This window comes from Nuphar pumila, chromosome 4, assembly GCF_984573655.1.
Source record: "Nuphar pumila chromosome 4, dmNupPumi1.hap1.1, whole genome shotgun sequence".
In the NCBI taxonomy this organism is placed as follows: domain Eukaryota; kingdom Viridiplantae; phylum Streptophyta; class Magnoliopsida; order Nymphaeales; family Nymphaeaceae; genus Nuphar; species Nuphar pumila.
This window is the reverse complement of record NC_143252.1, coordinates 41,822,613-41,838,236: the sequence shown is the minus strand read 5'-3', so window position 1 is coordinate 41,838,236 and position 15,624 is coordinate 41,822,613. Positions and strand designations below refer to the sequence as shown.

Below are 15,624 nucleotides of genomic sequence, written 5' to 3'. Positions count from 1 at the left end.
ATGTTATTGCATTGCGAGCATACATGTACATCATATCCAAGCGATATGAATTTTTCAACTTCATAATTTTCAAAACATTAACAATTAATATATAAATAAAAAATGAACTATCGATAAGGTCGACAACAATAATTATATTTATGAGAAATGACACAACCACGAAAGGCCTATCAAAATCTCATAAAGATAGACTAAAACATTTCATGAGAAAAAAATAGATGCGCAAGGCTCATCAAAATCTCACAAAAGCAAGTTGACAATGATTGGATGAAACAATGCACAATAACTTCAAACAAAAATGTCAAAATCTATCGAGGGAAAGTGTAAAAGAACACCAACAAGAGAGAAACATGGCCAAAAAAAAATGATGGAACAGTTGATGACACCATTGCCAGAAAAAGTACCAAGAGATGTAGTGACACAAAACCAGCAGCGAGCTCTTCCATGAGAACTGATGTGCAGCTGACCAAAAAATGACTTTTTAAATTATGCTTTAATACAAAAAAAGAGTTTCACCAAAAACAAAGTTTCACAAGAAACTAGCTTCGCATAAATTATAAAGACATGCGAGTTCTGCTGGTAGCTTAAGAGTTTCGTTCGCAAAAGAGTTATGATAAAAACTTGTCTTTCATTGCCAAATTATCACATCGGAGAGTTCCGCTAAGAGCGGCAGAGATGCCATTTAAACTTGAAGGCAAAACTCTTATCTTTATAGAAGTAGAATTTTGCTTGTTTGTGTAACCAAAACCTCATTATCGATTTTCAAGAGAAGGATATCATCATGAAGATCCTATGTAGAGAATATTATTAATCTTATGACCATGCTATGAATTAACATTATTCTCAAGAGTAGTATGATCATTTAAAAAAAAAAAAAACGTGCAGTGCTTATTGATCCTAGCCTGGGATAGGTCATGCCTTAAACGGGGCTCAAGTCACCATTGCCTCAACGTGTGGACCAGATTGGTAAGGATCAAAAGCAACATCAACTAGGTATGGATCAATCTTCACAATGAAAAGGAAAGACCTTTCATGAAAATGAGCATAGATTTAAAAGAAACCCTGCCAGCTCAGTCCTCTTAGGAGAATGCTTTCATAATAGGAGAGGTATGAAACGATTTGCATGTGAAAAGTGGTGGGTGATAGGAAAAAACTCGCATTTGTGCCAACATGGGGCTTTTCTACCATCATAATTTGATGTTTATTTCACTCCTGATGGGAAAAGAAGGGGAAATGATGCCAACTTAGCAATTTCCCATGAAAATTGCATGAAGCGGTTTTCATAGGAAACCGCTGGTTTCCCACGGGGCCGGTGTTGTTTGAAAGGTGTGCCAATTCATAGATCACCCTTGAAACAAACGTGTAGCAAAATGAATCTGGTATTGACCGAGCCGCCTCTTGAGTCTTAAGACAAGCCAAGCTACAAGCCGACTGTCCGGACGCCAAATAAAGCATATGCCATCGTTGAAGATACCGCTGGGATTCCGCTGCTTCTTCCGCCTCGCCACGGCGTCCCGAAGTCCCCGAGTTCCGCAGACGCAAACTTTCTGACAACAGCGAGAGAAAAAAGGAAAAGGGTGAGAAAAAGAATTTTCCTTCTTCAGCGCTTGCGAAACCAAACACCGGAAACCGGACATCCATGTGAGTTGCATCTTCTAGGGTTTCCCTTCCTCTCTTCTTCCTCCGATGGTTCTGTTGTTCCTTTTTAAGGTTTCATGTGGGCGGAATCGAAGAACATGGATTCGAGATCGAATTCCTCATCTCGGCGATCGGAAAGACAGCGAACGAATCGTCGTTGATCCCGTCGATTTCGTTTAGGGTTTATAGAGTTTCGTTAGGGTTAGGGTTTTCAGCGGGGAGGAAGAAGATGAAGGGGCGGTCGCACCGGCTGCCGACGGCGGAGCCGGATGACTGGGTCGACGGCTCCTGGACGGTCGACTGCACCTGCGGCGTCACCTTCGACGACGGAGAGGAGATGGTGAGCTGCGACGAGTGCGGGGTGTGGGTGCACACGCGGTGCTCGCGGTTCGACCGCGTCGAGACGTCGTTCACCTGCGACAAGTGCAAGAGCAAGTGCAGCAGGAAGGAGAGTGAGGAGACGGAGGTCGCTCAGCTGCTCGTCGAGCTCCCGACGAAGACGATGAGGATGGACGCCTGCGCCGGCCGCCGGCCGTTCCGGCTCTGGACCGACATACCCATCGCCGAGCGCGTCCATGTGCAGGGCGTCCCCGGCGGAGACCCGGGGCTGTTCCAGGGGTTGTCGTCGGTCTTCACCTCCCAGCTCTGGAAGTGCACGGGGTATGTCCCCAAGAATTTCAATTTCCAGTACCGGGAGTTCCCCTGCTGGGACGAGAAGCCCTGCGGGGAGGCGATGCCGGCTTTCGGGTCGTTGCTTGGATGCGATCCGGAGATGCAGCAAGACACGGAGGTTGAGAAGGACGATGATAACCCTGTCAACATTGGGGCGGATGTGCTCTTCTCCTTGTCGAAAGAGATCGCGCTTAATCCAGAGAACTTTGCGAGCCATACGGTGGATGACTGGGACCAGGAAGCACTAACATCTCCCAAAGGGGTCAGGAAGCTCGACGGTAAAGCTGTGTGCAGCAGAGTTTTGTCAATCAATGGAAGGATCGAGAGGACCCAAATCGGTCTACAGACTCTTCATTTGAGTAGGAGAAAGAGGGAGGAAGGATCTAAGGATCATGCGGGGAAGAAGAAGGCAAAGGTTGGCCACAAGGAGGGGCATAATAAGAACAAAGTCGGGACTCAGGATCGAGTTTACCAATTTAGAGGTAAGGGGATGCTAATGTTGAACTGTTCTTGAATAGCATGTTGTTTTCGGAAATGGCTTCTGCTGCATTTTCGTTCCATTTGTTCTCCAAATGAGAATGTATTGCAGTCAGTTTTGTGGTATACACTGGGGGCACAAGTTCAACAATGAGCTGACTATGTGAAATGTTATATATTCGCCAAACATTGAACAAAGTGTTATTCCTTGTCCTAAACTAACTCATGGTTCCATAACAGTTCTCGTTGTAAAGTATACACGATATGATGATGCAGTGGACTAAATCAATAATCTAATGAATTGTAACAACTGTATGCTTGCTTTGGTTCTGAGGATTGACCTTTTTGTGGGAAAGCGTCTGAAACATGTTTTATGACCGTTGCCTGGATTGAGCTTGGATTGATCCTTTGTTCGAATTACCAATTCCCCATACATGTCATTAGAAAGACAACCGGTGCTTGGCAGCACCCTTGTTTGCTTTAAACATGTTTTCTGTTTCTCTTCTTGTTGCTTTCTGTGTGCTTCTCCTATAGAAAGTCACGGTTCTATGCAGTTCTCGTTGTAAAATACACTTCACACATTGATCCAAATGACTAAACCAGTAGTCTTATAACATCTGTTTCCATTTGCTCCACACTTGGGAACTATGACTTGTTCATTCTACAAAGATTTTAATTTTCACACAGAAAATTATACCTAGTCTCCTTTCTAATTTTCTGGTCATTCTAGATAAATTTTGAAATATTAAATCTTTCATTGTTTAAATTGTATAATTCCTTTCACTTGTAGTGATTTATCATTCACTATATGAGTAAGACCTGATTTAACGTGGCAGCATCAACAAAATTGTAATGTCATTTAATAGAGTGTGGTTCCGAGGGTTGACCCTTTTAAGAGCACATTTTTTGGCACTTGCCTGTACGGAGGAAACATGGCAGAGTTGTTGCTGTGCTTGAATTACCAATTCTTCATTTTGTCATTATTAAGAGAAGTGGTGCCTGAGAAGAAAACCTCGTATTTGCTTCAAACAACTTTTATCTTTCTCTTCTTGTTGCTTTCTTTGTGCTTGTCATTAACCTATTAATGCTTCTTTGCTTCCTTTATTTGGGAATTTGTGCTTCCTACTTTTGAAAATATACTTGTGCTTTGGGTGAGCCTAGCAATATTTGAATACTTTTGTTTGAACCATTTTAATAAAGTTCGTTTTGCATGCCTTCATTGTGTATGAATATGCATGGATTTCATTTATGCTAATATTATCTCATTTTCCAGGATTTACACCTCCAGGGGATGCACCTAAAAAGTGTCTTGGGGAAGATTCAGATGTGGCTTTGACTGGTGCAAACATGCAGGTCTTGAAAATGGTAGACAAGAAAGACACCATAATTTTGAGGTCTAACTTTAATGAGCATAAAGACGAGGAAGATAATTGTAACAAGGCCGAGACTAAGGTTGACTTCTCAACTGAGGCAACTGAGCAAACCTTTTTGCTAAATAAAGAAAATTTGAATGATGAAAAGTGCCATGGCCTTCTGACTGGAGCTACCACTAGTAATACATTTACAAAGCCATTAGCTGAAAACAAAGTCACTGTAGGAGATCCTGTCAAAGTTGAGGTATGCTACTTCTATTGTGGGACTAATGCTGAGTACTGTTATTTTGGTGTGCCTGTTGGAGCGCAGATATATATCTGTATCTATCCAGAGGGTCATTTGTATGGAGATGCTACATGGTTATGATTGAAATTTGAAAAGTGTTAATTGTTTGTGAGAACTCTTTTCCTCATATTTCTTATATTCTGCATCTAGGTTTCCTTAGTATTTTTGTTTGTGGAACTACTAAAGGATTGAAATGTCAGTACCTAGATGGATTGGCTACTTTTCTAGTGCACTGAGTTTTTATCCAACTAGTCCCTGTAACTCAAGGTTTAAATCCATGGCAATTCAAATTGTCATAGGACTTGTATGATCCTTGGACTGTGGTCATGAGAAATGTATGTTGTTTTTTTTTGCCTTGGAGATGGCTGTGAGGCTCTCAGATGTGTAGGTGAAGAATGTGGTGCACATGAAATATAGATATGTTATGAGATCAGTCTTTGTTTGACTTGACAATTAATGAGCTTGTGGTGTCTAGGCTGCCGAATGCAGGATGAGAGCCTTTGTGATAAAGCAGCCCGTCTAGTGTCACAGGTATTAGGGAGAAATAAAACGAAAGAATTTGCAAAACAAAATTTTCTAAAGTACTAATTCCACAGATGAGGAAACATGATTACGACTTTCATGATCCCATGAGTTTCATGTTTATATGTGCACATAGAAAATGATGGCAAAAATATAGGTGGAGTTGCAGTTAGAGTGTTAACCAATCAGCTAATCATGTATTAATTAAAATTGTCAAAATTACTTTCACATTGATTCATCTAGCAGAAATGTGATTCTTCGATGACATGGCACAGGAAGTTCTGATCTATGTGGAGTCTATTCTTATCTTGAATATGATTTTGTGTGAAAGGAAGCTGCATTAATATGACATTAGAGAAATTAGGAAGAATGTGGAACATTTTATTGCTAGATGAAAGAAGAGTTATACTTGACCTATACATCTGATTATTAATGATAGAGTAATAAGGAATTGCTATTGCTTCTGTAGTCTGATAGGGATGTAAGAAGAATGTTTTTCATATTTGTGTGAGTTCATTAGGGAGAGGGGAAAAGAAACTATACCATGTAAATATTTTCCACAATCAAATCCTAGGAGATTCTGGCAAAGGGAAACTGCTGTGAAGTCTATTGAAGATTTCGACTTCTAGAAGACTTGTCCTACTTTTTTATGGTACCTGAAGTTTGGACCATGCATCAAGCCTGCCATCTCAGCCATTTCAAGAATGGGATTTGATACTGATCCAATCCGTATCATCCATGGATGGAGCAGAGCAAGCAAGGATCCAACCCAATTCAGCATTGGGCGGACCGGAGCGCGAAGCAGGGCATGAAGCGGAGCGGAGAAGCCAAGGTAAACCCAGATCCAAGAAGGGTCCAGCTGGAGAGATCTAGAAGGATGTGCAAGCGGGGAGACTTCAAAGAGTCTCTTGTGATTAAGAGGCTCCCTTGAGTTTGAGAAGAGTATTTTGATTTTGAAAAAAGGCTCTTTAGGTTTCTCATTTTTTATTTGATTTTTTTTTTATGATTTCTTGTAAAGGGTGTTGCCTAATGAGCCCCCTTGAGCCTATATATAGAGGCTCCCTTGTCATGGAAAAGTAGTTAAGTATTTTGAATTGAAAAAGATTTTCTTTTGGAAAATCGTCTCTCTCTCTCTCTCTTTTGAGCCCCTAGGCTTTCGTCTAGTCTCTCTCTCTCTCATGGCCTCTAGGCCTTTCTTTATTCTAGTCAAGTCTCTCTTTTGGCTCAACTTTTGGGTGTGCTTGATCCTTATGGTCAAGCCCACATAGTGGACCAAGCACAAGCGGTTTGTGTTCGTGCCGGTGTTTCAAGCCATCTTCAGCTCTAGCCATGCAAACTAGACATTTTCTAGTACTCTAAGACATCTCCCTTAGGCCCTGGTAAGTCGAACCCACCCCCACCTAGGCTCAAAGCCACTTTTGGACGTTCTTGACCCAACCGGATATAGTTAACTAAATCCATTCTGTATTCTGAGATTTGCAGAATTTAGCCTGACTTCCTTAGGTCATATCTCCTTAACCAGAACGAGTTTGGTTTCCAAATTTTAACCTTAACTTAATCCATATGTCCTCAGCCTACCATCCAAAAATCAGCCCAAAACTCCAAACCTATGTCACATAGGTGTGGGTGCGGGTACAGGTGCGGATGAGGCGATGCGGCATTTTAAAAAAACTTGGGTGTGGGGGTGCGATATATATATATATATAATTTTTAACAGTTTTAAGTTAACACTACATGTATGTGTGTGCATTTATGTATTTATATATATATATATATATAATATTAGATAAAAATGAACTTGATTAGGGTTAACTGAATCTACTTTTGGATAGAAATGGGCCTCAATGTGGTTAACTTCACCTAATACAAAGTAAGTTGTGTCCAAGTGTGGCACCCGCCTGGGTGCGGGTGCGATGCGGGTGCAATGCTCTGTTAGAAGAGTCTGTGTTACATAGCTGAAGCTCCAAACCTGTTAGGAAAACCACTCTGTTTATCGAAACCTGTCAAACCAGAAAACCAAACCTGAACAGATTTTCTGCAGTCTGATCACGGACTAAAAAATCCCCAACCTAGTAGAGTTTGACCCTGTGGTGTGTTGCAGTGTCTTTCCCCACGTGTCCCCTAGCTACCCTCCAAATTTGAGTAATTTCTGTTCAGCCGATTAGGAGAAATCACGTTTTTCCTAAAGTTTGTCAAAAATTCCAGAACCTTTTTTTGACCTAGACCTTGTTTTGACTTAACCAACCTAACCTGAGTCTAGTTTCAAACCCAGTTTCACCCCGGGCCCACTCGGAACGTAACAGGATTCCATACCTGCATGTAATCATGAGAGGATAAGTTATCTGGAGTCTAGTATTCTCAATGTGTTAACCAGTGAAAGAGGAGCGTCTCTAACCTGTTATCTACACTTCTGCAGAAATAGGATTGTTTATGAGTGCATCTTGCCCCAAAATCTAATGCCAACAGTCTCCTCTCTGTCTTTCCTGGGCCTGTCTTCTGTTATTCCTGTTCCAGATGTAGTGTCCTCATCAAAGACTTGTCAGCGGATACTTCTTTCAACTCATTCTAGCCATTTTTGTATGCATAAAATATACAAAGCCAGCTAGAAATGTGAGCCGTGTCAAACATATCAAATTCAAGGCCAAGGCTGTCCTGGGTTCTGGGTCGCATCACACCTTGGAGTCAGTAAATGGAGGATTCTACTCAAACTATGGCTGACCTTTGATTTCTTTTTCTAATGTGATTTTTATGAATACCGTGTCATCACTCTTTTTAAAAAAAATCCTATAATACTGAGTTTGGTTGTTGGAAATAAAAGCCCATTGAAATAGGTATACATGTATATAAAGCACTCATCAAATATTGCAATATTTTCAATTTATTGAATGGCTATCATATTATGTTCCCAGAAAGTTCATTTTTTGAAAATTTATTTTTTTACTTTAAAATTTATATTTTTTATTATTTAAAGAAAGCCAAGATCTTCCCGAGAAAATCTTCTTGAGAAGCTTATTGCGAAATTGATGTTGGTGACTTATCATATAAAAACACATGTATTCTTTCCACCTGGCCAAGTTGGGCAAATTGGTAGATGATCGTAACTGAAGCATGAAATAAACACATTTCTTGATCCCTTTCATGATCAAACAAGTTTGATCAAGTAAGCCATGATCCAACCTGGCTTGTTTTCAGACTACTTTAAAGTTTGAATACTGTTGGAAGTGGTACTAACAAATGCTGGAACTATCCCGAGGAATTATTGGGATCACATTGAACAAAATGGAATACATAGTATATGCTTGAGGGATTGATTCATTGTTGTGCCAATTACTGAGGTTAGCTCTTTATATTTATATTTATGTGTGTGGCTTTGAAATGATGCAGTCTACCCATTTGCCACAGGATCTTGAAATGGATGGTGTGTCTCTTCCCCGAGATGGTGTCCATCAAAACGTGAACTTAAACGGACCATCTGCCTTGCCTTCCGTGGAGCCTGAATTACCACCTTACCAGCCAAATCTCATTCTCGATGTTTCTATGCCTGAAAATTCTGTAGCACAAGAAACAAATGCTGTGAATTCACCAAGTTTTGTACAGTCCATTGGTAAAGTCAAAGTTGAAGCAGAAGGTGACCCAGGCACGCATAAAACAGTTTCATCCTCCACTAGTAACAACAGAGATGTAGATGTGGAGCCTAAATTTAATTTTCAAATGCCTGATGGAACTACTGATTCCCTCATTCAGGAATCTATAACTTCATTTTCTCTGAAGCGTACTGCTATGCAGCAAAGTGGCACCTCAGACAAAGCTACTGAGAAGCTGCATGTGAATCTTCTGGAACATGATACAGTTTTAAGTGCATCACCGAAAGAGAGAAAATCTTTGAATGATAGGGACGAGGAAGAATCACACACTTGTGAAGATGAAAGACTTGCTCAGAATGGAGTCCATGGATCTAGTGAAGCTGAACCCTGCAGTAAAGAGTTGGAAGAATTGGGGCGTTCCTCTACATTGCAAGATGGTTCTTTGAAATCTCGGCATGAATTAGGAGGATCCTCTGCATTGCAGGGCGGTTCTTCCAAGTCTAAGCTTGGTGCAAAGCTTGTTTCAGGCTCATCAAAATCATCCAGCACAAAATCAGGCAGTTCTTCATTCAGTAGGCATAAGTCAGTTATCCGAAAACCAATTCTAGGTGTTACTGCAAAATGTGCTGCCAGTGCATCTGCAAATGATTTCAATTCATCATCGACTGCAGGAGGTCATAAGCAGTCAGGCACTTCGTTGTCTGCATGTGTGGCAAAAACACACTTGACTAAGCACAGTGACAAATCAAACTTGTCAATGGACAATAAGAAAACGGATGCTTCATTTGGTGCGTTTGGAGGTGAAAACTCTCAAGAAGTGTTTGCGTCATCAGTAAAAGACAGGGTGAAGATCTCTTTGAGTTCAGGGTCCAAAATACTACATGCAAGATCAGTGAATTCTTCTTCAACTTCCAAGCATGGCACCTTGTCAAAACAGAAGGACCAGCTACTTCCGCTCTCTTCAAAAGCATCACCATCTCATTCAGCAGCTATGTCTTCAGGTGCTGGGAATCCCACTGTTGCATCACAGGATGTGTCATCTGTGCTAAAACAGCCAGCTTCAGATTCATTTCGCAAAACTGAAAAGAACAATGAATCTTTACAACCATCCATGAAGGTGGTGAATTCGCTGCCTCTAATGCACACCAGTGTACCTGTTAGTGTGTCTGCAGCATTAAGTGACGAAGAGGTGGGTGCAGGTTCTTTTCTGTTTCTGTATTCATCAAGGCTTTCTCTTAATTTTTTCACTAGCTGATAAACTGTTGTCATACTGGTTTTACAGCTTGCTTTACTGTTGCATCAAGAACTTAACAGCTCTCCCAGGGTTCCACGGGTATCACGGATGCGTCATGCAGGAAGCATACCTCAAGGGGCTTCACAAACAACTTTCAGCACACTTGTCAGGCACTCCTCTGTTACGTCATCAGTTTCTGTTGGTGTAAAGGATCATATTTTGGTATGTTGATTGAATGATTCCATGGGTGGGTTTGGGGGTGGGGAAGAAAAGAAAGATGCATTTAGATTTACTAATTCTGCTATGCTTTGTTATGATTCTCACAGGTGCCAAGGAGGAAGACCAAAGATGACACAAGCAGGGAGAGTTCTAGGACAATGCTGGCTGAAGCAAGAAAGGGCAACAGAAAATCTCCTCCTGAGCAGAGACCACTGGAGGGATCCAAAGTTGATGATTCTGCTCGAAGGGATGTAGGCGGCAAATCTTCAGAAGATTTTGGTTCTGTCAAGAAGACTACATCCCTCACAACCAGCACGATTGGCAACAGTTGCCAGTCTTCCTCTGCAGAGGTCAATGATCAGATTGTTACTTCTGTACGTAATCCTGCAGGAGAATTATCAGATGATGGTGCCACTGCACTTGCTGGGGCTAGCACACATACTTTGCCAGGTAGCTCAGACTATGTCTTGTTCTCGATGGGAGTCAAATTGATTTTCTTACTCTTATTATCTTACTGCAGGTTTAATAGATGAGATTCTCAGTAAGAACAAGGAAATGCCTTATGAAGGGCTTTGTGATGCTGTACTTCCGGTATGTTTGTTCCCTTGGGAATGGTGATTTCTTAAAGTCTTATTGTGTGTATGTGCACTCTCACGCTGATAGTGTTTGCCCCTTTTCCCTCTCTGGCAGCACTGGCATAACCTGAGGAAGCATAATGGTGAGCGATATGCTTATTCAAGCCACTCGCATGCTGTACTCGACTGCTTGAGAAATAGGAATGCATGGGCTCAACTTGTTGATCAAGGGCCCAAGGTGCGATAATTAGAATTTTTTCATTATTGAAATATGCATTCATGTATTAAAATATAAGTCGCTTTTTCTTGCCTGGGGCTCAAGTCTCAGGTCTGTCATTGTTAGAGCAGCTTGTGTCGTGTAATTTTTCCATTCTATGAGTTTCTAAAGGAGTAACTTTTTTCCAGACAAATTTGAGCAGGAAGAAGCTCAAGCTTGATGCTGATGCTGATAACATAGAGCCTGAGACCAGAGATGGCAATACAAACACTTCAAAGTTGAAAGATGAAGAGGGAGGCAGCGGAACTGCTGACACACACCAGGAGGATGTCCCAAAGGGAAAACACAAGGCTCGAAATTCCAGGCATTTGGCACTGCAAGGCAGAAGCTTGAGAAAGAGAAAAGGCAAGAGGAGGTCGAGGGCAGTGGTCACTGATGATGATTATGATGCACTTTCAGCTTCAAGTGGTAGTGCTGACAGCAATTACAGTGAGGAAGAAAGTGAAGGTGCAAAGATTGGCACTATGAGAAGCAAAGTTTCTAGTTCTGATGAGAGTGAATCAGCTCAGTGATTTAAACTGGTAGCCCAGTTGTTATACTCATTGGAGGCTGCAGTGTTGCCACCTCATATGGGTCATCTGTTCTTGCATGCTTTAAGCTTGTCACTAGTACATCCCTGTATGAATAGTGGACATTTGTCAATGAGCTTCAGAGAATGTGTGAATTCAGCTGCATGAACAACCTGTATATAGTCAACAAGAAGTTTTCCCTCTTGACCAAACATGCAGAAGGAATTCCAGTTGAAGATGATAGCTCCTGTACTGCAAATGTACATGTGAAAAGGAAGAAGTTTGTCGGCCTTGAATCAGATAATCAGATACGGGCTAGTGTATATACTGTAACACTAATCTGTATTTTTTTTTTCAAAAGCCATTTGTTGTGAACAAATTTCTGTAATCTAGGATTTAAACTAGAAAATTCTGTAAGAACCAAGAATCTGAAATTTTGTGCTGTATTTCATTGTATCTGGACAACTTGGTCATGAATCTTGGAAAATTTTGCTTTTTTCTAGCCTTCAATATATCTGCTTTCTTTCATACATGTATTTAAATTATCAAGAATACACAAAATCTCATCTATTTGTGGATGAGTTGTGTTGGTTGCAAGGAAGGTATGAACACTGCCTTTGACCTCTATCCAACTACACCCTGGCTCTTTTTTCACATTTTCATCCTTCATTCTCTCTCTGATCTCAAGCATCTCATGCCAATCACTTGCTGCAGCAAAGATATTTGACATGGCTACATAATTACTGTGATTTTTGGGGTCCAACTGGAGAAGTTGGATAACTCCCAATCTACTGAAGTCTGTATCACCATAGAGACTACAATAGTTGAGAAAAGCTCCCCAGGCAGTGACACCTGGTTTCATTGGCATGTTTTTTATGAGGTCATAAGCTTCAAGAACACGCCCGCCTCTACAAAGGAGATCAACCATGCAGGCATAGTGCTCTTGTTGAGGTGAAACTGAATGTTTCTCATGCATGGTTCTAAAATAGTGCCAGCCTTTGCTAACAAGTCCCCCATGACAGCACGCAGAAAGCAATGCAATGTAAGTTATCCCATCCGGTTGTATACTCAACTCCTGCATCTGTTCAAACATAGACACAACTTCCTTTACCTGCCCAAATTTGCCGCATGCAGAAATCATGGCTGTCCAGAGAATAGTGTCTTTCACAGGAACCAGATCAAATACCAGCTTTGCAGAAGCAAGGCAACCACACTTGGAATACATGTCAACAAGAGCGTTGCTGATTACCAAATCTGAGTCGTATCCGTTTCTTATACTGCAGCCATGGAATTGTTTGCCCTGATTCATGGAGGTCAGTCTGGAGCATGCATGGATGCACATAGCGTAGGAGAAATGATCTGGCTTAACATTGTCATAGCTCATTCTGTACACGAGTTTGAGGCCCTCTTCTGGTTGCCCACATTCTACGTGACCAGAAATCATCTCGTTCCACGCAACCAGGCTTCTAACAGGCATCCTGTGGAACAGTTTCCTTGCAGCGTTCATGTCAAAGCATTTTAAATACAGGCGCAGAAGACTGTTCTCCACAACTGAATTAGCAGGCGCACCGGTCACCAGTAGCTGGGCATGGATCTGCCCTCCTTGTTTCAAAGACTGCAGACCGGAACAAGCAGATAGAACTGCGGAAAATGAATGGCAATTGGGCTCCACACCCTCCTGAATCATCTGCGAAAACAGAGTCAGTGACTTGACATACCGCCCCTGTTGCGCATGACCTACAATCAGGGAAGTCCATGAGACCACATCTCTGTCAGGCATTTCCTTGAACAGCTTCAGGGCATCCGCTAGATGTCCACACTTGATGTTGAGATCCATCAGAGCTGTAGCCAAGACTATAAATCTGTAGAAACCACGTTTTATAGCGAGGGCGTGCATTTGCCTTCCATTGTCAAAGAGCTTCAACCTCGCCGACACCTTGAGCACGTCTGCAATGGCGTATTCGTCTGACTTTGTAAGGGACATTTTATCAAACAGGTTGCTGCATTCATCTGTCAAACTGGAAACATGTATACAAAGAGAGAACACCGGGGCTTTTACAAGGATTCGGTGGTCAAGGTTCAGTGATCATCATAAGCAGATAGCTACTCTCTGGGTAAGCAACTGCTAGTCGAGAGGAAAAGAGAGAGACAAGATGGTTTGTCGAAGGCAATCTGGGCAGCCTGGGGAATATATATATATATATATATATATATATATATGAGAACTGGAAATATGGGCATTTCCAGCATTTTTTTTGCAAATCCAACCATGTGGATGTGCTTGGCGTAATGAATTTGCTAGGAATCAATGGTGTATTTTAGATGAAAAAATATGATTTTTGAATGCTTGATTATTTATGAAAAATATGAGCCATTGATTTTAAAAGCTTAATCATTTATGCATCAAAATCAGATGATTCAAGTGCGTGTTCTTATGAAACCAAGCATTTAGATCTCATCAGTAAGGTTACATTCAAGAAAAAAGAATAAAAAATTCATAAAAAATGTAATTTACACATTAGTTCTTATATTTTCAGTTTGCATATTCCAGTGACACACACACACACACATGCATATATACATATATATATATATATATACATATATATATATATATATATATATATATATATATATATATATATATATATATATATGGTTTGAAGGAACTGGTGCAATCACATGGCACAAAATTTGTTCTTTAAGCACCTGATTGCCCTCCATCAGGCCTTGGGCCTCACAATTAACAGGGCCTGTCCACAAGATGGAGGGTGATCATGCACAAATATGTGCAATCATATTGCACCTGATCTTTTCAGGTTATGAAGATATCATTTTCTCAGGACATTTCCTGTGTACAGGGATTCTGAATTTTTTGACATTGATAACTTTTTATAACATATATAAAAAGGATAGTATTTGCTACCCTGGTGGGTAAGGAACCCCAGTTGGAACTAACAGGGAAAGGTGGTTTTGATCAAATTTGATTGCATAAATGTGTTCAGCATAGTCAAATAGTAGGAATCGATCGTTCGATCATAGTTTTTCAAATGTGTATTTTGAGGTTTGAAAATTTGGTATTATTGATTTTTCAACTCTCACAAAATCCGACATATATGTTGAAAAAACATGATCCAAGTGCTGGTTCTTACTAAATTTAATATTAAGTCACATTTGAGGGTTAGAAGTATAAAAAGACTGAAAAAACATAAAAGATTGAATCCATTTGACCCATATCCGATTAATCGGACATGGTCTTGACCATGTTTCATCCGAATCCAAACCGTTTACATCCCTAAAAGTTATTTGTTTCACCATACTCTTTATGCTAACTCCAACCCGGACCTTATATCAGCGACTTAAAGTCAGATCCTGATCCAGTGCAGGTTCTATCAATAGACGTGCTTCCTGACAGTATAAAACTTTGTGGACTTACTCCTTGCCCCAAAGAAGTCGCCACGTTCGGCATGTGCAAGGAGTGACTCCCATAGGATTTGAACCTAGGCCCCATCCCACTATCTACCAATCGGACCCAGCTTCAGGACGAGACTCTTCAATCTCCGGGTCTCCGTGGCCTCCACCAGCGAGCGACGTCAGCCGTTGGGTTGGACCCTCGCTCATGCCGTCTTGCGGAGGAAGCAGGAAGAAGAAGAAGAAGTTCATATCCTTCTCTTCCCCTTCCACCGTCCCTCGCCCTCTTCCTGCTATCTAGGGTTTCGGTATGTTCGCTCCCTCCCTTCTCCCCCTTTTCCCTCTCCGATCCCTCGTTGTCCTCTCCGTCTTCTCCGACCGATCGGATCAATTCGCTTTTTCTCGGAGCATTTTTTGGGGTTTTAGGGACTTCGATTTTGTTAGCCGCCAGTACAATCACAGGGCAGAGCACGATCGTTCTCTCCCGGTTCTTTATTTCGGTTTCTGTGTTTGCTTCCCCGGTTGCGATTTGGGAATAGTTCCTGGAGTGGAAGAAAAAGAAGAGCAGTTTTGTAACAACCAGATCTGGGGCCTCTAGAGCCCGGGTTAGTGGATGTTAGTTCCCATATGAAAATTACTCAATAATCTAAAAAAACCATACCAGATTTTTTTTATTTAATAATTAAAGGTTAATAGAATAAAAGATAGAGGCAAACCAGTTCTACTAAGTCTTGTGAGTGACTCTACAACCCAGTAAGATTCTATTTACAAATAGACACAATTGTTGCAACTATAGTGATCTATAAGCTCCTAGTCTTAGTTTGCTACTTATGCACATATGTTATTT

The 15,624-nt window shown here is 41.1% G+C and overlaps 2 protein-coding genes across 2 annotated transcripts; one reads left to right on the top strand and one right to left on the bottom strand.

Annotated features, from left to right (window-relative positions):
• The first annotated feature begins 1,484 nt into the window (after positions 1-1,484).
• On the top strand, positions 1,485-11,878 carry LOC149840107 (uncharacterized). Its single transcript, XM_090003039.1, has 9 exons — positions 1,485-1,641; positions 1,711-2,792; positions 4,061-4,404; positions 8,371-9,741; positions 9,835-10,008; positions 10,113-10,455; positions 10,526-10,596; positions 10,696-10,818; positions 10,986-11,878. Coding segments are annotated over exons 1-9 (3,894 nt in total). The 5' UTR covers positions 1,485-1,639; the 3' UTR covers positions 11,370-11,878.
• LOC149840106 (pentatricopeptide repeat-containing protein DOT4, chloroplastic-like) lies at positions 11,432-14,987 on the bottom strand. Its single transcript, XM_090004998.1, has 3 exons — positions 14,890-14,987; positions 12,005-13,384; positions 11,432-11,618 (listed from the first exon to the last, which is right to left on the bottom strand). The coding sequence occupies exons 1-3, from the start codon at positions 14,985-14,987 to the stop codon at positions 11,432-11,434; spliced, it is 1,665 nt and encodes a 554-aa protein (XP_089861124.1).
• Positions 14,988-15,624: the final 637 nt, after the last annotated feature.

What these genes read in the sequence shown, in the direction of transcription:
- LOC149840107 (XM_090003039.1), top strand. An exon ending in TCGAGTTTACCAATTTAGAG is followed by an intron (nt 2,793 to 4,060) that starts GTAAGGGGATGC and finishes CTCATTTTCCAG; the next exon opens with GATTTACACCTCCAGGGGAT. An exon ending in GAGATCCTGTCAAAGTTGAG is followed by an intron (nt 4,405 to 8,370) that starts GTATGCTACTTC and finishes CATTTGCCACAG; the next exon opens with GATCTTGAAATGGATGGTGT.
- LOC149840106 (XM_090004998.1), bottom strand. Translation starts at nt 14,987, where the DNA reads ATGAGCGAGGGTCCAACCCAACGGCTGACGTCGCTCGCTGGTGGAGGC. An exon ending in CCTGAAGCTGGGTCCGATTG is followed by an intron (nt 13,385 to 14,889) that starts GTAGATAGTGGG and finishes ACATGTTTCCAG; the next exon opens with TTTGACAGATGAATGCAGCA. An exon ending in AATGTGAAAAAAGAGCCAGG is followed by an intron (nt 11,619 to 12,004) that starts GTGTAGTTGGAT and finishes GTACATTTGCAG; the next exon opens with TACAGGAGCTATCATCTTCA.